The sequence below is a fragment of the Equus asinus genome, chromosome 1, assembly GCF_041296235.1.
Source record: "Equus asinus isolate D_3611 breed Donkey chromosome 1, EquAss-T2T_v2, whole genome shotgun sequence".
NCBI classification, from domain to species: Eukaryota; Metazoa; Chordata; class Mammalia; order Perissodactyla; family Equidae; genus Equus; species Equus asinus.
In genome coordinates, this window is record NC_091790.1 from 160,396,600 (window position 1) to 160,424,354 (window position 27,755).

General features: G+C 47.6%; 1 protein-coding gene across 1 annotated transcript; it reads left to right on the plus strand.

Annotated features, from left to right (window-relative positions):
* Positions 1 to 551: 551 nt before the first annotated feature.
* On the plus strand, positions 552 to 27,755 carry MTURN (maturin, neural progenitor differentiation regulator homolog). Its single transcript, XM_044765360.2, has 3 exons — positions 552 to 1,078; positions 10,428 to 10,550; positions 22,359 to 27,755. The coding sequence occupies exons 1-3, from the start codon at positions 917 to 919 to the stop codon at positions 22,467 to 22,469; spliced, it is 396 nt and encodes a 131-aa protein (XP_044621295.1). The 5' UTR covers positions 552 to 916; the 3' UTR covers positions 22,470 to 27,755.

A 27,755-nucleotide genomic window follows, 5' to 3' on the forward strand; every position in this document is an offset into this window, starting at 1 on the left:
TGAAACTGCATAATAGTCAAGCTAGTCTTATGGGTCTTATTTCTAATACTCAGCTTGATATTAACGAAAAAAAGAAAAAAACTTTCATCTTCCTTTCCAAATGGCATTCACATTAGTGTCTAGTAAATGTATTTAGGGGAAACATTTCTTTACATCAATAGGAGTACAGGGCTTTGATTTCTGGAAAAGAAAAGCTCCGTTTCCCTTGGACTTTCCCAGTTCCTCCATTGCAGCCTCAGACAAGGTACAAGTTATCTGCAATTCTGCGGGCGACCCCTGCATTTAAATTGCATTCGGGAAAAGGTTTTCCCGGCCTTCTAACTCCAGAAAAACCCTAACGCGGGCGGCGAGCGCTCTCCGATTCGCGGTAACCCGGGATGCCGCGGATTTTCGGGCCCGCGCTGTGACGTCACCGGGCTCAGAGGCCGCGGCGCCGGCCTCAGGCTCCGGTGATTGGCTGAGGTCCATGACGTCAAGGGCCGGGGCGGCCCTGGGCTCGCGGGGACCCGGGATGCTCCGGGTTCGTTTATAAAAAAGGTGTGGGGGGAACGGAGGAGCCCGCCCCCCGCCGCGCCCCGTCCAGCCGCGCCCGCCTCCGACCGTGCCCGGCCCGGCCGCGCCAGCCTCCCGGGCGGCCCGAAAGGGGGCGGGCGGGCAGGCGGGGAGGCGGGGCGGGGAGGAGGCGGGCGCGGCGCCGCGCCGTCCCCGGCCGCCGCCCGCCCCGTTACACACAGCATGTAAACAGTCCCCGCCGGGAGGAGCCCCGGGACCGGAGGGAGCCCGCGCTGCCCGGCCCCGCCGCCTGCCCCAGAGCCCGCGGAGCCGCGCGCTGCCCGCCCGGGAGGAGGGCGCCCGAGGAAAGAGGAGGCGGGCGGCGCGAGAGGAGGCTGGGGAGCGGCGGGCGCGGCGGGCCAGGATGGATTTCCAGCAGCTGGCTGACGTTGCGGAGAAATGGTGCTCCAACACGCCCTTCGAGCTCATCGCCACCGAGGAGACCGAGCGCAGGATGGATTTCTACGCCGACCCCGGCGTCTCCTTCTACGTGCTGTGTCCGGACAACGGCTGCGGGGACAATTTTGTGAGTGCATGGGGGAGGGACCGCCGCAGCGCGCGCGAGTGTGGCCGCCCGGCCGCTCCCCGGCGCCCGAGCTCCCGAGGTGGGGCCCTGGGGGGGGGGGGGGCGTAACCGGCTCGCCGCCGCGCGCCCCGCGGCTCCGCAGGCAAGCCCCCGGGCCCGGTGCAGTGGTGTCAGCGCTCCGGGTGGGGCCGGGTGGGCGGCGGGCAGGGGCGCCCTTAGGATCCTGGGAGCCGGGCTGGGGCGGGCTCTTTCGGGGACACGACCCCGTAGCCAGAGCGCGGTGCTCGGCTTGAAGCATCTCCGGAGTGTCGCCGCGTCGCCCCAGCACGTGCCGGGGCGCACGGACCCTCCCGCAGGACCCGGAGTCTAAAGCTTCCTACGCCCAGGCGTCCCGTCCGGGTGAGGAATCCCTTTCCCCTCCCAATGCGGAGATACAACTCCTCGAGTTGTCCCCGCCCGGGAGAACCTCTCGTCCCCCGTGTTAGTCCCTGCGCTGCCTGTTTGGACACAAAGCCCCTGTCCACCCTAGCGATGCCCCAGCTCCTGGACCTTCTTTGCGGAATTACACCCCGGATCTTAAAAACGCACGCGCGCGTGCGCGCACACACACGCGGGCACGCCTATCCCCCTTTCCTTCTGTGCTTCCATTGCGCCGCTATGAGCCTCCAGCGAGGTGTGTGGGGCCCGAGCGGGTTCTGTCCCGCGGAGGCGGCGGCCAAAGCCCTGCCGAAGCCCTTCGGTTTTCCCTGATGAGGAATTCTCCCTCCCCGCCCCGCCCCGGACTCGGGGGGACCGGGACCTGGAACTGCGGTGTCCCAATCTTGGACTTTGCATCCTGCGCCCACCTGGGGTCTTGGCACAGGCAGTTTAGAAAGGGGATGCGGAGAGCAGGGGAGTTAGGTGGGAGGTTCGGAGACTGGGCGAGGATGGCGCTCCATGAAGTGTTTGTAAGGACGGGGAAAAAATAATGGTCCCCAAATGTAAGATGGAGGCGGCTGTAAGCTCGGGTTACTGTGTGGTCGCCGGCTTGAGCCTGGAGCTGGCGCTGCTGCCGCCCCTGCGGACGGAGGTGGGGTGGCGCTGAGGCGCAGCCTGGCGCTGACTCCTCAGGTGGGGTGAGACAAAGCTGGACAGGGGTCCGGGCCACCGCGCGCCCCTACCACCCGCGGGAAGTTCGCGAAGGAGTTAGAGAGACAGCAAGATCGCCTTTCTCGGCCCTGGAGAGGTGAAGGCTTGTGTCTGACTTGCCCATAAAGCGCGCCCCTCCCACCAACTCCACCCCGCCCCGCGGAGGCGAAGAACCCACCTGGTCCCCAGCCATGCGACACTCTAGAAGAGGGATGGCCTTGGGTAACAGCCAGATTTGAGTTCTGGCTGTGTGACTCTGGTCACATGCTTTCCTCTGAGCTCAGTTTACACATCCAAAATATGGGTATTATGCCAGCGCCCAAGTGATGGGATAGAAAAAGCACCGAACAGGCTCTACTCCAGCAGGGCCCCCCCAAATTTGAGTCAGAGATCTGGGGTTCCCCAGAATTTAGAGCTTGTCTCTTTTTCTTTTAAAAGCCTTCATTTTCTCATCTGTAAAATGAGATTAATCCGAATGCTTCTATCACAGGTACCTGTGAAGAGCAAGTAAGCTGTGAATATATGTAAGACACTGTTAACTGTAGTGAAAGGAAGTAAATAAATGTTGTTGGGCAGAGTGGGCGATCATTAAAAAGGGATTCACTCCTTTGTAAGAGTGTGAGAAAGCCACAGGGATGTAGCGGAGAGGACACCAGGGTTGATTAGGACTCCATTCTAGCCCCGGGGTCCCTTAGTCTGTCAGTGGCCTTTCCCCTTCCTTACTGTGGGACATAGGTAGATAAGCATCACTCGTGGTCGGGATTTTCCCCGGGGAGTTCCACACAGCCTCCCTGCTGAGACTGCAGGAGAGAGACATCCACAGAGAAATTACTCCAAGCAGAATTAGTGGGTGGAGAAAACACAAGGCTATTGTCTGGCCTTGACTATATGTGTATGAAACCATCGTTCAGAAACATCACGTACATCAGGCCTTTTTCAAGGCCACCCATATTATATTTTAAATGTTTTCCCACCTGTAGGAGTAAAATGCTTAAAATAGCCATTTGCCAACAAATGAAATAGATAAGGAAGAAAGAAGATGGTGGGAAAAGCAATTCCTTGGGTACACTGAACTTTCTCAAAGTTTCTGGAGGCCATAATGGACAAGATGCCAACCGCTGGAGTTTTCTTAGCTCAGACCTCTCCTGGAATCTGTCCTGGGCCAGGTTCGTCAAGCTGCTGTTTGCCTCTACTAAAGGAACTCAGGCACAAAGTAAATGTCCTACCTCTGTTCTTTTCTTTAACCCCAGGAAAATTAAGCATTAGAAGAAATTCGAGAAGAGTAGAATTCCTGTCATCTGAAGGATTTGTTAATAATAAGAGTGTTTACCTAGCATTTCTCAATTTACAGTGTGTTCACATCATTCATTCATTCAGCAAACATTTATTGAAGGCTTACTTTGCACCAGGCCAGGGCTACCTGGAATGCAGATAGGGTCTCTGCCTTGGAACTCCTGGGGCCATTTATCCTATCTAAGAGGCACTGTGGTGTACTGGTTAGGAGCACACGGACTCTGGGGTCAGGCTATTTGGGTTTGTACCCTGGCCCCCTATGTCTAACTGTGTGCCTTAGGAGGAGTTATTTAATCCCTCTGTGCCATGATTTCCACATCTGTCGAATGGGGATGATAATATTACTACCTTCGTAGCAGGCTTATTTGGAACAGTGCCTAAAATGGGGGTGATCATATTAGTGCCCTCTGGCAGAGTCTCCACGTGGCAATCACTCTGGATCTATTTAAAGTGTAATCCAGGGCTGTCTCCACCACTCCCCACCTCACCTAAACTGACTTCCCATCACTTTTACAATAAAACCTAGCCCCTCACCCTGGCTTCCAGCCCACACGTAATCTGTCTCCTGCCACCTCTCTGACCTCATCTTGAACCATTCTTCTCCCTTGCTTACTATGTTCCTGCCACACTGGGCTTCAGACATGCCAAGCTCATTCCTGCCTCAGGGCCTTTGCAGTTGCTGTTCCCTCTGCCTAGAACACTCTTCCCCCACATCTTTACATGGCTAGCTCTTTAATGCCATTCAGGCCTGCCAAAAACCTTCTTCACCACACACTCCCTCTCCTCGCCCTCTTTTATTCTTATCATGGCACTCATTAGTACTTGATAGTCTCTTGTTTATTTTCTGCCTTCCCCACTAGCCTGTAAGCTTCATGAGAGCAGTGATCTTGTCTGACTTATTCATCATTGTATCTCTGCACTTGGAACAGTGTCAGACATGTGATGGGTGCTCGATCCATGTTTGTAAGAATGAATGAATGAATGAATGACAGTCTAGTGTAGAAGATAGATGTTAAATTTCAAGAATGACAGCGTCAAGGAACAATAATAATGACGACTACCACTTATGTGCAGTTTACTATGTATCAGACACTGCTCTAAGCCCTTGGCTTATGTGAATTTATCTAATCTTCGTGAGCTCACAAGGCACTCTCTATAATTAGCCCCATTCTGCAGATGAGGAAATAAGCACAGCGAGGCTTCCTAACTTTCCCACAGCTAATAAGTGTAGAGCAACTTGAACCATACCCGACCCTGAAAACATAGCATCACAGGAGTGACAGCTGGGGACCCAGTTCAGACTGTGATTTCAAGGACAGCTTGTTACTGGGCCTTACAAAAATTCTAGGCGGTAGGTTCTATTAGCCCCATTTTATAGGCAAGGAAACAGGCTTAGTGAGTTTAAGGCACTCATCCAGGACGGTCCCACTAAGAAGTGACAGCCAGGACTTGCGCAGACGCCCAGAGGCCACCATGCAGAAGGTCCCACAGGCCAGCAGCTCCAGAGGCCCAGGAATAAGGACTTCCTTTTCTTTTCCCTCCGCTCCGGCAGCTCCTGGGCCCCCGTGCACTCTTTCCCCTTGTGGCCTCCCAGGCCGGCCTGTCCAGGCCGTCGCTTTCCCGGCCGCTGCCCTGATGCGGCCCTTTCACCGGGATGGCCTGCGAGGTCAGGTCCTGGGATAAAAGGAAGTTGCCAGAGCCCCGCGTGTGCTGGCAGGTCAGGGAGGGAGCTGAGAGCTCAGACAGGTGGCACTCTCCCCTCTTCTGCCAACTCAGAAGGTCCTGGAGTGCTCTGTCGGCTTTGAGGAGTGGGCTTTTGGCGGCAGGGTTGTACCGGATGGACAGAGGTGCACCAGGTGGACAGGGGCGCGCGTGGGCTCGTGCGCATGCGCTCCCGGGCATGGCCGCGCCGGTTCCCGTCCCCTTGTCCTGGGCCCTGAGAAAGCAGCTCGCTACACAAAGGGCACTGCCCCGCCCTCTTTAGTGCCTGGGCACTGATGGCTGGAGGAGGGAAAGACTCCCTCATTGTCCTGCTTTTTCTGCCGACCCATCAGAAACATGTTTGGATCTAAAATTTTGTATAGTTTGAATCCCTCCTCAGTACAGAAACAAAGATAGCAGCTGTCGAGGTATTAAAGAAAAAGATTTTATTTCTAGAAGGACTATGTGGTTTGATTTTATATGTGTCTGCCTATGTCTGTATATATTTTTCCCCCGTTTTTGTTCTAGGCATGTCTCTATTCTTAATTATATGACCGAATAGCAACCTTTTTATTTTGGAGAAGAAACTACACTGTGTGTAAATGAGATTGCATCGTGTTTATATGGTGGTATAGGGGAGAGAGCACTTTCTTGTTTAATTTAAACTCTGCCCTCAGTTTCCTCATCTGTCAAATGGGGATAATCATACCTATGTTACATTATTATTGTGAGGATTGAATTGGGGAATAGTGGCAGACTGTAAAGCTTTCCGCAATGGCTGCACATTATTCGTATAGAGAGGTTATTTCAGGGAAAGATATGTCCTTCATATATCCCTGGAGTGGTAGTCCTGAGGAGAGTAGAGTTATGCCAATGAGAGTTCAAATAAGTGGGGATAAACACTTACTGGGCCCCTGCTAAATGAGAGTCTACAGGTTGTCTCCTATAATCTTTATAACCACCCTGCAAGGAGTATTCCGTGACTCCCAAATGAAGGAGCTGAGGCTCGATGAAGGCATGCACACCTCTGTTGACGTCCTGGATCCGCCCCTTGCTCCCCGTGTGACCACAGACAAGTTGCTTAACCTCTCTGAGCCTCAGTTTCCTCCTTGGTAAAATGGATCAGTGGTTGGCACAAAGAGCAGGTCGTAGGTATGGCCAGCCATGCCCTTCCCACGTTGGGTGGCATGAGATGGCTTGTGGCTTTTATCTTCTTGCGCCCTCTCTTCTGTGGACGGCAGTCAGTTTTGAATTAAGCCAGACTCAAAATGGACTCCCCAGTACTGATGACGGCAGAAAACCCTCACATCAGTATCACGGTGAGAGTGAGGCCCACCGCCATGGCCCTTTGACTCAGATAATTGAGTCCAGGGAGGAGAAATGGGTGTGTCCTTGGCTCCCCTGCCACCCCCCCTCTGCCTGAGCACCAGGAAGTCAAGCACCATCCAAACAAGTGTTAAAACAGTAGAGGCACACCGACGGGGCTCCAAAAGCTGTTTGTGGGATGGAATTACCATAATGATCTAATACCATTTCTGGATAAGCTGGATGTTCTCATCTACCCTGTAGAACACAGAAAGGTGCTCATTCTCCTATGTGCAGGGGACTTGGTTATATTGTCTTAGGCTGGGCAGGCTTTCATAATAAACTCTGGCCCAACTTAAGAGCAGAAAAAGGGGCCGCAGATGGCCTGTTCTAAATCGCAGTGTCCCCAGGGCTTTTCAGCTCCTAACTGGCAGGAGTCTGTAGGAAAGAGTAGGCTGCCCAGGGTAGGTACCGCGAGGGCCACTTCACTGCCGCCTGTGCCGTCCTGAGATTTGGTGTTGGTTTAAGTCCGTGATGACATTAAGACTTTTACATATAACACTCACCCCGACGCCCACGTCCCCAAATACATCGTTAGTCCAAGTTCTTCCCTAGTTCTGCTTCTCAGAGTGTGGTCCCGGCGTCGGCCACAGGAGCATCACCTGGGAACTTGTTGGAAAGGCAAACTCAGCCCCACCCTGTCAGAAACTCCAGGTGAGGCCCACCAGTTGAGTTTTAAAAAGCCTCCAGGTGGTTGTAATGCACGCTGGGGCCTGAGCACCACTGCCTTCTCCTCCTCCTGCAGCCCTTCCCTGGCGTTTCTCCTGTTACGGCAGGCGAGGGCTGCCATCTGCCTTAGCCTAACTCCCCTACTGGAAGTCAATGCATTCTGTACCTGGGTTTATATTTGCCGGGAGTTCCATTGTTCAAAGCCACAGGTTCTCTGACCCCTGCTGTAGTTTTTTCGTGGCCAGAGTGGGTGTTTGGTTACACATGCTTAAAATATTTTCCGAGTCGGAGTCATTGTGGCCACACCCTGTGGTCAGGGCTCTGGGTCTTCAGTTGCCCATTTGTCTTTGTACAAGACTAGACCCCAGATCCTGTTTTCAAGAGCTTTAGGCCAGCCACTAGATGTTCTCTTGGGCCTCCCCTGGTTTTGGAATGGGCCCGTCTACTTTTTCTAAGGGGGAACCATCCTGCCCCCAGCCCCTTGCCTGGTAGTTCTGAAGGGCTGGTCTGTTTTATCTGTGGGCACTGCCTCTGGAAAGTGATGGAGGCAAATCTGTGTCCTCTTCTTAGCAAGTGGCCAGGCACATTAACCTTGCACTGTTTGTCCTAATCTCACTTGGGTTTGTCTTCTTTTCCTTCCCGTTTCCCCTTTGTCCTTATTTTCCCAACTGCAGACTTATTTTTTATTTCATCTTATTTTGTATTCTATGGATTTTTGCTGACTGCCTTGATTGATTTTGGAAGGAAACGGTTTCCATAAATAAAACTGAATACTTTCTGTATGAGAAAGAATGGATATGAAACAATTAGCATTAATTAAGTGATGTCTTTTAAGTGGCTATGTACACCTAGGTCTGTCTGGTTCCAAACCCCGTACTCCCTCGCATATCATATGGGCAGGCATTCAGGAAAAACTTTTTTAAACCCGCAAAACCAACACGACTGGGAGTCCAGAGTGAGCTAGACAGCCAGATGAAGGAATTCAGGCCGACCGGACAGAAGGTCCTTTAGCAGATGTGGAGTCTTCCGTCCGCAATATGGCCACAAAGCGACAACTCCAACAGCGGAGGAGTGAGCATTGTGGCAAGAACAGTCTCCTCCTAAGGTTAGAGGTGCCCTAGAAACCCTGCACTAAAGAAACCGCTTACCAAGCGGTGGTGGGTACGCTGCAATTCTGTCGTTGTTTGAGTGACAGACTTTCCTTAGTTTCCTTTGTAATTTAAAGTTCAAATGCACTTTAAAAAGAATAGGTATACAAGGTTTTCAAGATGCCTCTACTTCTCAATTAACTATAATCCAAGTTGTCTTGGACGGTATTCTCAGTGAAGCCACATTAGGCCTCTGCTTTGCTCAGCGTGTGACCTTAGCCTTGTGGCAGGTGGAAAGCCTGCCCCGCCCCCATTCTCCTCCAGATGCAAGAGGGGAAAGAGGGTACTTACGTCACCATTTATTGAACATCCACTGAATGCCAGTCAGGCACTTAATAAACTTTTTACTTTTTCTCTAATCTTCCCAACAAGTCTAGGGAAGGCAGGCTTAAAGTTTTTTATTGTGTGGTGCTAGATGTTAATCTCTTTAACTTGGATAAGAATTTGAAATACGCTGGACCTTTTTAAAATTTGAGTATGAAAATGGGTACTGAGCAGAACTTACATTAAAGTGGGACTTTATTGTTCTTGCTGAATCCCCACTGATTAAGAATCAAGTGCGATAATGGATATAAAAGCACTTTGTACTGTTATACTTTTGTACGGTGTAAGAGACGATTACATAAATGGCATTTTAGTGGCTCGACAACTTTAAGGGTCTCTAATTAATGGGGAATTGTGTTTGAGCTATTCGCTAGCGTTAGAGAGTCTAGAAGTTGTCTCTGTTAGCTCAAGGCAGAAGCGACTCTAGAAGTCTGCTGGAATTAGAGCAGCGTGTGTCAGAAATGGACCTTTACATCTAGGAAACACAGATAATTAGGTGTGAAGATGGCATATTAGCACCCAGTTAGTCTCTCTTGGACCTGAGCAGTATTTTAGGTCTATAGATCTAGTTATTAGAAATGCTACAATGAGAAGAAAGGAGGTAAAATGTGTTTACTGAGTGATGGGCATATAACTTTCTGGGGTGATGCCCTAATTGTTTGTATTAATAGAAGGGAACAAGTGTGTGCTTGACATGGACCATTTCTCCAAATAGATCCTGTCTCCTGCTGCCTACTCCCTGCTTCTTGCTCTCATCTGCCAGATGTCTTCCTCTCTCCAGGCCTCTACACTTTTCCACCAGTGTTGAGCTGTCATTGATCACCCCCTCTAAACATTCTTGGTACCTGACAGATACCCTGATGTTTGTTATCCTGGTAGCTCAGTGCCCCTCCCTGCTCACACACAGAGCCGGGGGCTTCCGCATCTCCATCTCTCAAGCCTGTTTCTTGGGCTTATTCCAGATCCTTGAAGATTTATGGGAGAGACTTGTCTAGTGTTAAACATGTGCTAAGACAGACATCCTCACATGGGGAAAAAAAACTCATTTAGCCTTAAGAAAAAATAAAACCTAAAACCAACCTCCTCTGGGTGCATGTTAACATTGTGAAGCCATGTTTGGGTATGATGCCCCCTTAAAGCATCTTAAGGGAAAGTGGGCTTTCAGAAGCCTTTGTTTCCCGGTAACTTGTGAATGACTTTCTGTCTGTTCTCCTAAGTTCACTTCATTTTGAAGTAAATTTACCTTCACTCCCACTCTCAGGCCAAGCTGGGTAAAGGATGTCTCGTTCCAGGTCATTGGTTACAAACTATGCTTAATCAGTCCTTCAGCCATAGCTGAAGCAAAGTTAAGGATCATGCAGCCCCTTGGTTTCCCCTCCCTCCTGTGTTAAAACCACCCTTAGTCTGCACTAGAAGTGGGGGAAGTGGAAATCATGGGTGGGGGACTACAGATCCCACCTCCCGTTTTACTCCATATGAGCAGGTCTGGTGGCGAATTGAGCAGGTGAGATTACGGACCAAAACTGTGGGGTTTTCATAGGGTCTGCTTTTTCTGATCTCCATCGATGCTAACAAATAAAAAATGAATATATGAATTTTACTCTAGAATGGAGGCCTGCAAGTTCATGTCATTAAAAAAAGTTCTTGGCTTTCTGTGTTTCACACAGAGTGTAATGACTGTATGTCTTTGTTTTCTCTTCCCCTTGCCCGTGGGCATGCAGCACGTGTGGAGTGAGAGCGAGGACTGCCTGCCTTTCTTGCAGCTAGCACAGGATTACATCTCCTCCTGCGGCAAGAAGACACTCCATGAAGTCTTGGAAAAAGTCTTCAAGTCTTTCAGACCTGTAGGTGCCTGCTTGGCTTCTAAAGCTGTCTTGTTCTCTACAGTGATGGTGCTTTGAATAACATGGATTGTGGGGAAAGTGGGCAAAACCTGGGATGACTAATTGTTTTTCTCCTGTTTGCCCTGTGGCTTAAAGATAGCAGCTAGCGGAGGGAGGCTGAGGGCGGGGAGGGAGGGGGAATGGGATGTGACACAGCTGTTTGTTGCAGGGAAGATGGTTATTTCTAGCATCACTTGAGTTAAGAATCTCTGATAGGGTGGGAAGCAAACAGAGCCTTTATAAGACAACTGAACATTCCTGGTCTCGTCCGGCAGATCTAAGCCCAGAGTCCTTGGAGGTGCTGTGGAGGGTCTCTTATAGTAGTAAGGCCGACATTGGGGGGATTTCCAGAAAGCTATATAAAGGATGTACCTCCATATCTGTGGGTATGGAGAAGGATGAAATTGGATACGGCTTCTATTCTTTTCTCTTTTTATAAACTCTCTTGTAGAGAGATTCCCCACCCCCGCTCAGGATTTAGGAATCTGTATGTCTGTGGCTATGTGACAGTTTCTTTTCATCCTAACTGAAAAATGTGAAGTGAATACTCACCCCTATTTTGAAGATTACCTGTTTCCCTTTATCTTTATTGGAAGATAAAGTCAGATCACCAGTGTCGTGACACTTGCCCCCAGTTCGGGTCCCTGCCCACCGTAAATCCTCTGCGTGGTCAATGATGTTTGCTCTAGAATATCTATTTCTTTCTTTTTCAAGTCTTTTAAAATAATATCTACTTCTCTGCTGAAGTTTTCAAGCTTGTCTTTTATCTCTCGGAACATAGTAGGCTCGGTTGCATAACAGACTGTGTGTGATAGGCCTGTACTGCAGGGTTTCTAAGTCTGTTTCGTTGTCTTTTGTTTCAACTGGTTCTCACTCCTGGTATCTTGTTTCTTTGTGTGTTGGATTATCTGTGTGTGCTGGTCATTGTATTTGAAAATTTACATATAGGAATAAAGTGAGGCCTAAGATGATGGTACCTTCCTCCAGAGAAGATTTTTCTTTGCCTCCGCCAGGGCCTGGGGCCTCCATCAGTCTGACACCACTTTCAAACAATTTAAGACTCATGGTTCTTGGAACTCTCCCGGTGATGAAAAGCCAGGCCGCAGGTCTGGTTTCTTCTAGTTCATCCTTGTCCTGAGGGTGATCTCAGTCTGTGGAGGCTGCTATAATAAAATACTATTGACTGGGTGGCTTATTAACCACAGAAATTCATTTCTTATAGTTCTGGAAGCTGAGAAGTCCAAGATCAGGGTGCTGGCAGATTCAGTGTCTGGTGAGGGCCTACTTCCTAGACAGACGGCCATCTTTTCACGGTAACCACACGTGGTAGAAGGAGAGAGCTCTCTGGGGCCCCTTTTATAAGAGCACCAGTCCTTGTTATGAGGGCTCTGCCTTCATAACCTAATCACCTCCCAAAGGCCCCATGTCCTGGCACTATCACCTCCAGGGTTAGGATTTCAACTTAGGAATTTTGGGAGGACACGAACATTCAGACCATAGCAAAGGTGTAGGCCTTTGGGGTCCCAGCTTAAAATGGCGGTGGATTATCACAGTCTGCTCCTTTGGAAGACTCTGCGTTTGACTTTGGTCCCCCCAGCTCTTAGAGTAGGCCAAGAATGCAGTCAAGTTTCTAGCTGTTTCTGCTAGGTCAGCTAATGCCCTCAGGACAAAAGCAGCTTTCTATGTTTGATTTACTTCTCCAGGCTTTAATTCTTCAATGTATTTAAGAAGGCATTTGTCATATTTAATCCAGCTTTTTCCTTTCTCCTCGGCAGAGTTGGTCCCAATCATTTAATCCACCGTTAGAAGAAATGAAATTTCATGGCTTTTGTTTCTCGGTCTGATTTGTATCATTCATCCAACCAGTTCATTTTTTTGTTGTTAATTATCTAATCCTGTTTGGCTCATTCAAAATAGTTTTTTGACTTAAAAGTACTGGCCTCTCCCACTTTCGTTCATTCACTATGTGTTTACTGAGTACCCACTGGGCATTTGGCTCTATTACTGCTCTGTTCCGAGCACTTGAATCAAGCAGAGCTTATATTCTAGTGGCGGGGGAGACAGGACAAAGTACAGCGTATAATGTGTTAGTGATGAGTGCCAAGGAGAAAAAATAAGTCAGGGAAAGGAGGTAAGAAATGTCAGAGGTACTGAGATGTTTGATTAGGGGAGCATGCAAGGCTTCACCGAGAAGGTGACATTGGAGTAAGACTTAAAGTGAGGTGTGAGCCATAGGAGATCCAGAGGAAGATCCAGGTAGAGAGAACAGCAAATATGGAGGCCACAGGGGAGGAGGGCACCACTGTTCAAGGCCAAGGAGGGGCTGGTGTGGCCTGGGTGGAGGGGGGAGCGAGAGAGGAGTCCAGGAATTTCAGGGGCTGCAGGTCACAGGAGGACCTGGCTTTCCCTCTGGTGTGATGGGGAGCCGTTGGACGAGTCTGAGCACAGAGGGATCTGACTGCACATTTTGAAAGGTTCCCTCTGACGGGTTGAGAATAGGCCGTAAGGGAGGGTGGGAGCAGGGAGACCAGCGAGGAGGCCATTCTTGTCATCCAAGTGAGAGGCCATGGGGCTTGGACTGGCATGGCCACAATGAAGGTGGAACAAAGGGATCGGATTCTGGAGATGCCTTGAAAGTAGACGCAGCCGGACTTGCTGGTGGATTGGAAATGGGGGGGCGAGAAGAAGAGAGAGGACAGGAAGACTCCAAAGTTCCTTGCCTGTGTGATGGCCTGTGTGATGAAAGATGTGGTGGCGTCATTTACTGATTTGGGGAAGGCTGCAGCAGGAAAAGTTGGGGGATGATGCTATCAGGAGCTCAGTTTTGATCATGTCAGTGTGTGAAGTGCCTATTAGACATCCGAGTAGAGATATCAAGGTAGGCAAAATATTTAAAAAATGGATTCCCCCAATTTTTTTTTTTAAAGATTGGCACCTGAGCAGACATCTGTTACCAATCTTTTGTTTTCTTCTTCTTCTTCTCCCCAAAGCCTCCCAGTACATAGTTGTATATTCTAGTTGTAGGTCCTTCTGGCTCTGCTATGTGAGATGCCGCCTCAGCATGGCCTGACAAGTGGTGTGTAGGTCTGTGCCCAGAATCCGAACCAGCGAAACCCTGGGCTGCCAAAGCAGAGTGCGCAAACTTAACCACTCGGCCACAGGGCCGGCCCAGATTCCCCCAATTCTTACCCAGAAAAATAGTAGCAAATGATACTCACTTTGCAGCTGGGTTCTTCACAGGGGTTCGGTTCATTAACCTGCCACCTGGTTCTCTTTGTGTGGACATCATCTCTGGTGGCAAGCAAAATACTGTCGAATTGACTTAACTGGAGAAGGTGAGCTCCTGCCAGAACTTGTTTTGCTGTTTTTCTTTACCAAGTATGTGGCTGTATTTCTGCAACCAGACAGCCACGTGTGAATGGGAAAAAAAACGCAGTCCAAACAAATCGAGATGCGTTGCTGAAAGCAGCTGGATCGATTGAATGCTCTCAGATCAAGCTGCTGCATGTCACGGAGACCACAGATTTGATCTAAGGTTGTTGGGCTTTTGGGGGTCATTTCTAAAGCAGAGCCCTACATTGTGGGCCGCGATGGTGCTCCCAAGGTGAGGAGGCCTTGACCCAGTACACCGCCCCCTCTGGTGGGGAAGGTTTTGGGTTCTGGGTGCCCTCTGGCTGGGCCTTTTTGCCCCTCAGGGAGAGGCCTGTGTGGGGCACCTTCTCAGGGTTACTGAAGGTGAAGTGCACACGGCCTTGGGTTTCTCTCAGTCAGGATGTGCCCCAGGCCGGATGAGAGGGAGTGGTACAGACCAGCACGAAGGACTGCTGGAGATCAGCGGCAGCTCTTACCCTCTCCACCTCCGCTGCAGAGTGCGTTTCTCCCCACTGCCGCTCTTTGTCTGTTTATATAAGGAAGCTTTGGGTTTAGAAATAAGACGCAAGAAGGAGTCTTGTTGCTGTCGTAGTTGGAAGTATTTGTTAAAGTAACGCATAGCCAAATGCTACAAGGTTATCAAGCAGGTAAACTTCAGCATATCATTTCCCTGAAAGTTTGTGGTAATCTGATCAATTCATGCAGCTGCTTTTTGTTTATAGTTGGAGAATCCACTGGAAGAATATTTTCACCTTCATCTTAGAACAGCCTCATCCGTGGCTTTGAATCCTTGTTTTTCCTTCGCCAGCCCCTGCCCTGTGCAGTGTCTCCAGAAAGATAAGGGCCGATCTGTTGACAGCCTGCTGCTGCCTTTTGGGGCATCAGTCGAGCAGAATCAATTAACTTTGCTGGAGCCTGTGCGCTCCTGCCTGCGCGGGCCAAGAGTGGGTCATCCTCTGGCCTTCCGCAGTGGTCCTGCCCGCAGCCTCAGCGCGCACTTGAGCACTGTGCATCTTTCAACGTACTAACTCTGTAGACCGTGTGCTTTTCTCCCCTTTCTCTTTCTGCCTTCCCCTCACTGAAACAATCAGTATCACAGTCAAAGTCCACTCCCTCCAAAAAATCCGTTACTGGATTTGGAAAGAAAAAAAAGTTATTTTTTTTCACCATCTTACTCCTCCTCTTTTTCCTCTACTTCTTTATCACATTTTCAACAGACTGTGTTGATCTTCCGCTCTTTGCCAGAGCACGGCTTTGGAAGTGAGGGGCAGGGTGCAGTGCCCAGTTCTTGTCCTCAAGGAGCTGACTTTCTTAGGAGAGTCAGCCACAGAAACATACAGAGAAACTCCGTGTTACAAGACACAGCATTCGTTGTGGTCCAGACACTCTGCTACTGTACACAACAAGCAAGGGAGTTCCATTCTCTGCACCGCTCACTCCACTTGGCTGGTTCTTTGGGGAGCTATTTCCCGAGAGGACGCTAGTGAGTGTGTACTGCAGGGTGTTGTTTGTGGTCTCTCCCCAGTCCTGTGAAATCAGGGTACTGCAGTGATGAGGAATCCAGGCTCTGTGGGCAGGCCGCCTGGATTCAAATCCCAGCTCTGCCACTTGCTGGCTGTGTGACCCAGCCAAGTTACTTAACCTCTCTGTTTCTCAGTTTCTTCATTTGTAAAATTGGGTAATAAATGATGATTATTACCTTAGGGTTGCCATGAAAATTAGATGATACATTTCTTGTGGGGTACTTAGTACAGCACATGACACACGGTAAGCACTGAATAAATGCTGGCATTGATATGGACGGGCTGAGGACACTAGGCAGAATACCTTTGAGAAGTGAGCAGGATTTAGTGAAACGTCTTGTAAGAATCTTAGATTTTTGATGGAGAGAGAAAACAATTGGCTAAGTTATTTCAACACATGCTTAACAGCAACATCTGGTTAAGGTGAGAGATCTTAAAGAGGTATTGTCGGCTCTTATAATCAAAAGTTTATCTGGGCTGGCCCAGTGGCATAGTGGTTAAGTTCACACACTCTGCTTCACTGGCCTGGGGTTCGTGGGTTCAGATCCTGGGCACAAACCTACATACCACTCATCAAGCCATGCTGTGGTGGCGTCCCACATACAAAATAGAGGAAGATTGGCACAGATGTTAGCTCAGAGACAATCTTCCTCAAGCAAAAAGAGGAAGATGGGCAACAGATGTTAGCTCAGGGCCACTCTTCCTCATCAAAAAAAAAAAGTTTTTATCAACATTGGTTTGGGCACAATAATAAACATCCATTCAGTACTTAATCCATCCAACTCACTGTGTTAGATGCTAGTGCTACAAAGAGGACGAATGGATGCTCTTGTCCCCCTAGAGGGACATATGATCAAAGAGCCTCTGAGTGGCAGGATTATAAGTGATAATTATTTTCTTCTATTCTGCATTTTGTAAATTTTCTGTGGTGTCACAGAAAAGATTTATAATCAGAAACTGTGTTTTGTTTTTTAAAAGGCTGTGTTGTCTATGGTGTGTCAGAAGGGCGCAGAATATCAGATGTGAGCAGGCTCATTGAGGCACGAAGTGCCGGGCATGGCTTTGTGAGGAGGTGGGACTTGAAGAAATGGCAGAATCTCGTTGTGCTCAGAGCGGGAGGAAGGCTGGCCAGGGAGAAAGTCCAGGAGGTTCATCTTGGCCCCTTAGCTCAGCGTCTTACAGAGGTCCCTGGGTGGGGGAAGTGGCTCAGCCCTGCCCTGGCCTGCCTGGCTCCCATGCTGTGTGGCATCTAGCAGGTCGCTCAACCTCACTGTCCCCATCTTTAAAATGGGGGTCATACCTATTTCGCTGTCCTGTGGATTTGCGGGGGCTTCAAAGTCAGACTGAGAACACAGAGGGCTGTCAGAGCCCAGCCAACCTGCTGACGTTCGTCTGAATTTCTGGCTCATAACGGCTGTTAGGAAATGCTAAGTGGGTAGACACATACTCTGTGGGTGCAGCGGGGCAGCTCCCTTCCTGGGGTGACCCCCATTCTGTGCCACTCCAGGGACCCCCTAACTTGTACCTAGATTCTTTCCTTCCTGCTGGAACGTCATATCCAAGTGATACATGTAGGCAAGTGACAGTGCCAAGCAGCCCATCACTGCCATCCGTGGGCAGCTGGGTTTATCCATGTCGTGTGACCAATAATGGCTTCAGAGACTTGCTAAATGTGAATTAGAGAATTGTTGGAGTCCTACATTTTTCTTGCTTAAGTGGCCCGCGGGTGACAGTTGCTGGTCATCACATGACTGAGCTAGATAATAAAATAGTGGTTATGGATCTAAATAATGGTGATTGTGCCATTCATTTTTTTCCTCACTGTTTTTGTATCTTTTATTTAGTGACGACTGACAGACTTTCCCCTGGTTAAAAACCAGTTCACAAGAGAAGAGCGCTTACTACTTGCAGTTTAGCTGCGAAACCAAACCTTACCTCTGCCCTTCAAATCCTCTCAAAGCTTTATTTTATTTTCCTGGAGTATGACTCTTCTCTCTCACCAGCGCTGTGGATGTTGGGGTCATGAGGCATCTGTTGCCATGACGATTTGTGTGCTGTTTTGGTTGCTGTTGCTTTGGTGGCGCTACCTGGAGCTAGAGCCCGTGGTCCCTGTGTTTTCTCACTCTCATTGACCCTGGTCCCCTCCCTGGGGATGCTGTGTAATCCACATTTTTTCTCTCGAGAAGCAGAGACACTTCTGCCAGAAAAACTCCCCTAATTCTAGCTCACTGGCATGAGCAAGATGGATGTTCTCAGTCTGCCATTTACAGCCGGAGAGCGAGGGCTTAAACCCCACAGGAAAACTTCCCTTTAGGATCCAGAAAAAGTCTCTTCTCCTCTTCTAGTCTGGTCAGGAGCCTGGGCGAAGAGAAAGAATCCACCTGTGGGAAGCTCCCCCTGTGGGTCAGAAAGTCTGATAAGAAAAGATTCTGCACACATGTGGGTTTTAATGAAAGACATTGAAAGTTGACAGTTTAAGTTGATCATGGCTTTTGGTGCTTGCTCACATTCTGAACATTCAAGCCCTTGTCTTTTTAGAAGTACAGTGGCCCCTAAACCTAAGAGAGCACTTACTATTCTTGCCCATTTGGGTCTTACGTCCATCTTGCCACCTACCTCTTTTTTTTCCCTAGTATCAAGAAGACAGACTGACCAGGATCCCATCAGAGGTTTCTTGGTACCACTAGCATCATTGATCATTAAGATAAATAGTGGCAAATTCCCTGAATGCTTTATAGTCTCGATACTCAGAGTGTGGTTCCTGGACTAGTACATTCCTGTCACCTGGGAACTTGTTAGGATGCAGAATCTCAGGTCCCACCTGAGACCCACTGAGGCACAATCTACATTTTAGGTAGATCCCTGGGTGAATCATATATACACGAAAGTGTGAGCAATGCTGCTTCAAAGAATCCTCTGGAAGGAGCTTAGAGGGACCTGTGAAGCCACAGGGCATCTCTTGGAAGCATGAAAGCCCTGGCTAGTGGACTATGTTCTCCAAGGCATAGACACCTCCTCCCCTTCTTTTGTAAAGACACTCACCCACTGTGCTGACTCAGTGCCACCTTCGGAGATAGCAGATGCTAAGTGCCAATTGAATATAGCCTCAACTAGTTTACACCACTTACCAAAAGACCTAGGGTTTGTCCTACAGATAACCCATACTCTCTGGGGTCTGAAGAAATTTAATTCTCAAGGGATGGCAGCTCTCCCTTTCCAGTAGAACTCTGTTTGGATGGGTGACCATAGGTTATTCAAAGGAAGCTTGGTGGACAGCAAGACCCTGGAAATGCCAACACTGTTGTCCAGAGTAAGCATGAAGGTTTTTTTTCCAGTCAGCTGAAAAAACTTTACTCAAATAGTAATGACTGATTATAGTGATCAAAACTAATTTAAATATGCCAGACAGGATTTTTTGCCTGTCTCCTTTTCCTTGTAATAATGTGTGGGTGCAGTAAAAGCAAGGACTCCAGGATTCTTACCAGTCAATTTGGACTCCTGTCTCTGAGATGTCTTCTTGACTGTTAAAAATTTGGATCCAGAAGATAAATTTAGACTTACCCACCATGGATGAGAGTGAAGACAGAGGTGGGAATGCTAGATTATTACATATCTGTAAGAGATCCTTTGGATTTCCGGGCCAATTCTAGTTCTAGTGTTTTTTCTGCCCTCTTCTGCGTGCTTCCAAATTGTACATACTCATAATTTTAGACATGAGCATTGCATATTGTATTTTTAAAAAGGTGTGTACCCAATACAAAATATTGAAGCATCCATCCATAGGCACAGCGCTGACAGCTGGAAGGGAATCGCCTGGGTGGCCTGGTGGTTAGGCGTGTAAAGTCTGCAGTCCGATGTCTTGGGTTGGATCCTGGCTCTGCCGCATCCTGGGTAACTCCAGGCAAGTTACTCAACCTCTCTAGGTCCTACCTGTAAATGGGGGATAATGATAGTCCCTGCCCTACAGGGTTATTATGAAAACAAAGGCATTAATATCTGTAAAGCTGCTAAAAGCATTGCCTAGCAGATAGTAACTTAACCAGTATTAGCTATTGTTATTAAATCTGCAGTATGATGGATTTGGTTGGTTCAGTGGAATGCTGAATGTAAGCCTGAAAATCAAATGAGGAGGCTGATAGACTTGAGTTCACATCTTCTTGCTTCCTGCAGTGGTAATGAACAGTGAGGTGGCCCAAAATCAAGGGCAGCGGAAGAGAGAGGGAGAAGCAGGGGCTGGAGGTAGTCACTTATCCCCTTGAATAGTTGAACAGCTTGTGCTTTAAAACGGGAAGCAGGACAACATAACACAACTAGATGCATTGACTTAAGGCCCTACAGTTTGCAGACCATGGCCACCTTCACTTATTTAATCTCCATAGTTTCTCTGTGAGGTGGAGGAGGTGTTACGGTTCCCACTTTACAGAGGGGGGCGCTGAGGTTTGGCGAAGGCAGTGGCTTGGCAGAGGTCCCCAACTAGAGCCCTGGCATCTGGATGCCAGTTTCAGTGCCTCTTCCACACAGCCTCTCAAGGAGTCTGCAGACTCTGAGCTGAGGTGCCTTAAAAGTCCAGAGGGCGTTGAGAACCGCTTCTCTTCCTTCTCCCTTCTGTAAGGGCGAGGACTGGTCATCTGAACACTTCCTGCCAAAGGAAAGGGCCTCCCCATGTGGCTGATGCTCTAGACCTAGAGCTACGTCCTTTGGATTCACATCTAAGTAAGGCAGCAAGCTAGGAAGAGGAGAGAGGGGAAGCGTGGTTTCATGTGTGACTTGTTGGATCCCCATCTACAAGCCACTCTGGGCCTAGGAGAGAGAGGGTCTTGAAGGGACCCATGGTTGGGGTCTGTGTGAATTACCTGAGTGTATTATGAAGAAGAATAACGAATGGCACGTCTCTTTAGAACTGGATAGCAAATATGTAGATACATACCTCAACTGCACCCTCTTTGCCCATGACAGCCATTGCTAATTGACTGTGGTCTTTCCTACTGAGCCTCAGAATCCTCCTGAACCCAGGGCTCTAGGCAGCCACTACCAGTCAGATTTGTTAAGTGAGGGGCAACCCATTGGCCATTCCTCTGTTAGGTATCCCTTCAGTGCAATGAGGAGTTACATTTATTGTTGAATTAATGCATCGTCTTTTGGCATTTAGTTGGTTCTGGAGTTCTTGGTAGTGGCAACAATATTTATATTTTATCACTTACAAATATTACCACTCATTTGACACTTTCACCTTGCTGTGTCATCAAGCAGCTCTTCAAATAAAAATTGAACACCAAGATATGAGTCTTCTGTGTTCATTGTAACCAACTATCTTTTCTCTCTCTTTAGAGGCAAACTTTATCTTTCATTCCATCTGCTAAGACATGGAAGGGAGACAGTAGAAGGAGAAACGGGCTCCTCCCTTCTCCCAAGCACACACAAGATTAGTACAAACTCTGGACAGACTGGGATGTGCTCCTCTGCCCCACCCTTCCAGGTCAACAGTGTCTCTCTGAGACAGCACTCAGCTCTAAGGGGCAAGCACATGTCTGCAGTTGGCTGTGTCCACCCTGGCAGGCCACGTGCATCATATGACCAGGAGTGCCTAGCAGATGATTTTGTCCTCAGTGTGTTCACAGGGCTCTGTGAGACCTGCAAGAATGGCAGTTTGAGAACTTCAGAGTAAAGACATTATTTTGATCAGGACTCTGCGTATCTTTTTCTCATTTTTGCGTTTGGGAGGGAGTGGGAAGGAGAGATGGTGGGGGCAGGACACCGGGCAGGCAATGCAAAGTGAACAGAATGGTCCATCTTGTTCGGTATCTTAATGCAGTTAGCATCTGGATCATAGGGCCAGTCAGTGAGGTTGCCTGAAAGTGGTTAATCAAGGGGCCATCACCTGAGAAAGTCCTTTGGCCATGCACAGACTGTAAATCGAGGAGCTGTGGGATGGAAGCCCCGTGATCACAGACAAGGCCCAGGAGCACCCAAGGCCATGGCTTCCCGCCAGCACAAGAGCTTTTTGTTCATATTGATCAGGCCCAGCAAATGGCATTCACAGTTTCTAACCAAAGACCAGTCAGTGCTTTAAGAAAATGTTTACTGTGAATGTATTGTGAATTTCCCTGGTGATAATTGTAGAGCATTTGGAAAATACAGAGAAATAAGGAGGACAAGATTTATTCATAATCCCACTGTCTACAAGAATACTTTTAAAATTTGGGTCTATTTCATGGAAGCCGTTTTTTCTATGTATGTGTATAAATTTTAAGAAAATCTGTATCATAATGAAAATGCAATTTTTATCATGCTGTTTTTATACTTAGCATATTTTTTATATAATTAAAGTATTCATCAATACTGTTTTAAGTGAATGTGTGATTCCATCTTGTAGATGCATCATAATTTATTTAACCATTTTGTTGAACATTTTAGTAGTTTGCACATTTTTCTATGTGTTATAAATAATAGCAGCATGTATTTTTAGGGGAGGAAATGTAGAGGAAATAGATTTTTGACATCTCAGTGGGACAGTCAGCATTGCTCACTGTACTATTGCTGATGTCCCACATGTATGCATGTGTGTGTGTGCGTGCGTGCACCTGCATAGATATTTTATCTTTGTGCGAAGGTGGTATGTGATGCTATGTTTTGATACTTAAAAGTAGAGAACCTCCAAGCTCCCCAGTAAAACCTAGCCCCTTTCAGCCTCAATCCATTAAAGGATTGACGTTTCCATCTAATGAGTTTATAAACATAATTATGGGGTGGTTGACTCCCGTGGGAAATCTGAGCTGCTGTTTGGTGCTGCTGAATTTGGGTCCGATACGTTTGGTTGTCTTCCTGCCTGCAGACCGTTTGGCATTCACAGCTGCTTCTCTTCTCTCCCCTGTAGTTACTGGGGCTTCCAGATACCGATGACGACGCGTTTGAAGAGTACAGTGCAGACGTGGAAGAAGAGGAGCCAGAGGCGGACCACCCTCAAATGGGGGTCAGTCAGCAGTAAACTTCTGAGGGCTCCCGCCTGAGAAGGAGTGAGCCCCGTGGTACCCGAGGTGGGGTCACGTGCTCCCGGGTTAGCATTTTGCGTTAGCACTTCAAAACAGGACGTCTGACTCCCAGCACCCGAATTAAAATGAAATACCTTTTTAACAAAAAATCTGGGATGAGCTTTGCTCAGAAGTGACCTGAATCTTACTCCCGTTTCAGTGGGTTTCTATGGAGTTGTCTCGGTAGCCTTTGCCGTTTTGAATTTAGAGTCCCTTTTGTGGCTGACCGTTCTCTCTTGAGTTTGTGTTAGAGGAATGACGTTTGCTGACTTGAATGTAGAGAGCTCTGAATGTATTACGGATATATTTTGAGTGCTCGCAGGTGACCTTACTGAGGGAAAGCATGGCAGAGAAGAAATGCAGTCTGCACTTTTTGTGTACCTTTAAAGTGTCCGTAAGTGAAAGGTTTGCTTAAAAAGCATGAGTTTTAATATCTAGTCATTAAACTTCACAAGTGCAAATACGAGGGCAGAAAAGGATAATCACTTAGTTTTGGGTGAAGAGGATAAGAGAGGCCTTCATTGAAGTGTTCTGCCATTACTGAGTTACCTGGATACGTAGCAGCTGGTTTGTGGTTAGATATAAACCTCACTTGCACGTTCAGTTATTTTCAAACATGCTAATTCCAAAGCCACTTTTAAAGTCTAATAGTGGGAAATATAAGTGGGGTGAAAGACCTAAATTATTGATTTCCTTAAAATGTTGATAAACCGTCCCACATATAAAATGAAACGTTTACCTTCTCTCTTTATCATGAGATGGCAACTTGTTAAATCATGAAAACACCCACAATCCAAGTGCCACTTACATGTTGAAGCCATAGGTAGATTTAATAGGAAAATAAACCAGGACAAAATTTTTTAAAAATATGACGGAATCCTTCTTTCCTTTCTTAATGTCTTTTTATCCTTTAAAAAAACAAGTCAAGAAAAGGATCCCACTGTATAACGTATTAAAAAATTATAATCAAGTGCTTCAAGGAACCTAATGCAGCGAATTTTTAAAGCGACATGAACACGGGAATCTTTTAATTGTGGGTTAGCTTGGTGCAAAGAGGAAGTTTCAGTGATCAAAATATTCAGACAACTCACAGAAACAATTACTGTAATAACTGGAAACACTGCTGTCATCATTTAGTCAACAAATATTTATGGGGGAAATTGTCCACAATGCTAACATGGAATTATTGAAAACGTTCACTTTCTTGGGCCCTCAGCGTCTCTGGTTCTAATAACTTAGGATGCAGAGTCCCTCTTTCACAGCACTTGACTGAACATAGCATCTGGGGTGGGAATGTTTGTGACATCCACACACGTGCCGTTAGGTTGTCAAAGTTTTGGACTTCAAAAAAAGCAGCAGCGGCGGAGGCCACAGAGCTTGTAGGAGTCCTGTCCATCTCCCAGGCACGTCGGCGTAAACCTGACTCTCTCAGCCTTTTCCGTTTGATTGATTGGTGCTCTGAGGAACACGGCTGCTCGTGGTTAGAACAGTGTACTGCAGTGCCAAGTCATCGGGTAAAATAATAGAACGGTTTCCATCTGTGCTTTGGTACCCATGTTTGTTTCTTTCCTTGGAAAAACATATTAAAGGTTAATTTCAAGTAAAATGAATTTCCCTCTGAGTAGCGTGTGAACACCCCACCCCTTGGTGTTTCACCCCGTGGGGTGAGCGTGCTCCGTGCTTTACTCCTTGTCCTGTTCTCAGAGGCTCTGTTCCTGAGCAAAGCTGATTGTGAGCTGTACCTTCTGTAGGTATCATACGCCCAGGTTTTTGGGGAACTTCTGTTTTAACCCAATAGGCTGCGAGAATGACTTCGGCAACTGAAATGAAGACGCTTGACTAGCTTGCTCTATTCAAAGGTAAACTGGAATTTTATACTTAGAGGCTTAAAATCTAAATTTACGTATGTTTGAAAATGGAATGGACATTATTATAAGATGTATTTTATCAAAAAAGTGTTTAGACTTTGATCACATACATTTTGGTATTATTATGTTAGTGTTCTCTGTTTATGAAAACTGAGCTGCACTATATTCAGCCCTTCAGTGGGCTGAGGAGTAATCTGGTCTTTGTTCCACCCCAGGGGTAAGGGACAACATCATGTATGTTACTTATTTTGTGGCAAAACCCCCAAAGGCGTTAGCCAATCGGATTGTTTCCTGTAAGACTGCCCTTTCTCTGGTTGTGCACACACCCCAGCCAGTGCTTGCTCACACACGCACACACTCCCTGCTGCGCTGTGGATTCTGTTTGGGTCGTGTGTGGCATTAGAATTTGCACAGGATAGGGCTTTACCTGGTTCATCAGGGAGTCTGACGGCCCGTGGTTCTTGATATGGAGGTGGTTCCGTGGCTGGACAAGTTCCTGACTTTCACAAACATATAAACACACTTACCAAGGGGGCGGCATGGCACAGCGGGAGGAGCGCTGACCCGGGAGTTAGGAGAGAGACCTGGGTTCTAGTCCTGACTCTGCCAGTGACTGCATAATCTTGGGCAAGTCGCTTAACTAGCCTGAAACAAGGGGTGTTTGTCCTTCCTGCTTAGCCACTATCCGTCCATCACTGCCTTCTGACCTGTGTGTGTGTATGAAGAGCAACACTCAAGGAATCTATGGGGAGAGGAGAAGGAAATACATTTTAAATCTTGTCCTTAGGATCCTGGGCACAAGACTGCCTTAGAACGTGTTTCTGTTGGACTGTGAGTGTCCAAAGCCCCTGGGGCCTGATCCTGAGGGCCAATGACATTCTCTTCCTTCGGTGAGCGGGTAAAGTAAGGCCGCAGAAGATGTGGAAACGTACTTGTCCCGGTTGTGCGTGCTCCGCCTATGGAAGGCATAGCTTTTCTTTGTGCCCTGATGGACTGGGGCTTTAGACGTGAAATAAGTTTAACTTAACTGAGAGGGGGAGGTTTGCATGAAGAATAGCTGGAAGAGAGTAAAAAACGCATTCTTTTACTTTTTTACCATGTCCTCCAGTAGAGAGAGAGAAGTAATAGAATGAGTGAGAGTGAGTGTGTGCATGTGTGTCTGCATGTGTCTGTGTAGGTGTGTGAATGGGGGAATGACTGATGGCTGGTTGATCACTGTAGGCCAGCTGTAAAATCGTGCCTATGATAATGTTACAAAACCTTGATCCTGGGTCTGAGTAAATCACAGAGACATTTTTCTTATGGCTGCTTGGTTACTTTTCTCTGCCTGATAATCGTACTGAGCAGACTTCAGGGAATCGGAGAATGACCTATGGAGCCAGGAGGGAGGTGAGACCCCACACAATGCCTGCCACCACCCTGGACTCAGTTATACTGAGGCGTCCACTCACGTCTCCCTGGCTCATAGCAGCACATAGAACTTCTTTTTTTCCATGACTAGAACAAGAGAAGTCTCTCATTTAGGCATTCTCCTTGTATCCTGGTACCAGAATTGGGTTTCCAGTGCACTTAGGTGAAAACCTCTCTCCTCTCGTAGTTACTGTCATTTTTCATATATAAGCAGAAACCTTTCACTAGCACAATTACGTCTCTGAATATTGTTTCTGTTTCGTAAGAGCACAAAGTGTATGGACCTAGGGGAGCTGTGACACCAGAGCAGCATTGGAATTTGTATTTTAGGAATCTGCCTTGCATATTAAAATCTACAAGGTGGGAAAGTGTGCTCTGAACAGATCTGCTTTCCCACAATTTGACAGGCAGTTAGGAGCAGACAGGATGTAATCGGGGCTGGGAGGAGATGGGTAAGGCAGAACGGGAGAGTTAGAGTCTGATTCTAAAAAAAAAAAAAAAAAAGAAACAAAAGGCCAGGAGGCAGTTATCATGTAAGGCATAGGACAAGTGCTCCTGGCTGTCTTACTAGGAAGGAGGCTGCTTTCCTCAAAGGGACTGCCTGCCTTTATCGCAAGGCCTGTGTTGGGGATGGCTTTCTGGCTTTAAAAATACCACCCAGCCAAGGAGACAATGGGTGTCCTGCAAAGCTGGTGGGGTTCTTTTGCTCAGTAAACCAGCTGCCAACCAGAGAAGCTTGTCTTTCCAAAGTGCTAACAGATCTGAGAGGGGCTCCAAACACCTGGCAGGAAGAACATGAACCAAACTTGATTTCGCTGTCAGCTGCGGAGGAGGCCATGGGTCAGGAATGCCCCCGTGGGCCAGAAGGCAGAGCCCACCTACCCCACCGAGCTTCAGGATTGTAGAAAGAGCAAAATTAAAACGTGAGTGATCGCAGATCCTTCTTCCACTATAGTGAGTGTTAACTGCAAAGAGATGCCATTGCCGCTTAGTCTTTAGATTTCCAGAGAAGCCTAAAATTCTTTTTGAACTCAATACTAATCCTCCTTACTAAATACCCAGTCAGTTATCTTGGTTTTGTGATACTAGGTATAACATGAAAGGCTGAAGTCTTTTTAGATTTTATACAGAATAATTCTAAAACTTGCCAGAATGCCAGTAGCCTCTGGTGTCCATGGCAACCTGGTGTCCGCGGTAAAATATCTATAGCTCATGTTCACTGGGCAAATTGCTAAATAATATGTTGTCTTTGATATTTTCATTTAAATTTGGATTACAAAAATAGAGGACCTCTGAGCATTTCACGTTAGAAACCCCATTTAAAGCACTGTAAGGCTGAATAGGCACAAAGAGTTAAAAAAGTGCACCAGGCCACATAAAAATAAACATCTAATTTGCTGAGAAGTGTATTTGAGTTATTCGGTACCACAGAGAAAGCTGACAGTCTGTTCTTTGTAAAACTGCCTTTCCCTGGTTTTTCTTATGTCTTTGTTTCTTAAGATTCATTTTTTACTGTAAGTACCTTCTGACGGCTAGGCGGAGAAAGATACAGAGCAGTGCTCTGTAAAATGTCAGCACTTTAGAGGACAAAGTAAATTGTTAATTCGAGGGAAAAGCTGCAACTCTCTGTGACCCATTCTTAATTTGTGTATGAGAGCAAAGTTTAGCCGTCTACACTAGAAGCAAAAGCAAGGAAGAGTTTTGGGGGGTTTTTTTAGGCAAGAAATGTTTCCTGCAGGTGTGTACGCTTTCTCTGCCTATTTCCTTTCAAAGAAATCTCTTGTAAATGACAAAGCTGTGAAATGGGTTGCCAAAAATTGTTGCCCTTCAGTAGATGCTTCAAGCGGTGTAAATCCTCAATGGAACCCTGTCCACATCTGCTCCTTCCCCCTCCCCTGAGAGTGAAGATCTCATGCAACGATGTAATTCCCATACGCTTGCTATTAAAGAGCCTTCCAAACTCGG

Excerpts from the sequence above, each read along its gene's own strand:
- MTURN (XM_044765360.2), top strand. The coding sequence starts at position 917 with ATGGATTTCCAGCAGCTGGCTGACGTTGCGGAGAAATGGTGCTCCAAC. Across the intron at positions 1,079-10,427 it reads ACGGCTGCGGGGACAATTTT|CACGTGTGGAGTGAGAGCGA; the intron begins GTGAGTGCATGG and ends GTGGGCATGCAG. Across the intron at positions 10,551-22,358 it reads TCTTCAAGTCTTTCAGACCT|TTACTGGGGCTTCCAGATAC; the intron begins GTAGGTGCCTGC and ends TCTCCCCTGTAG.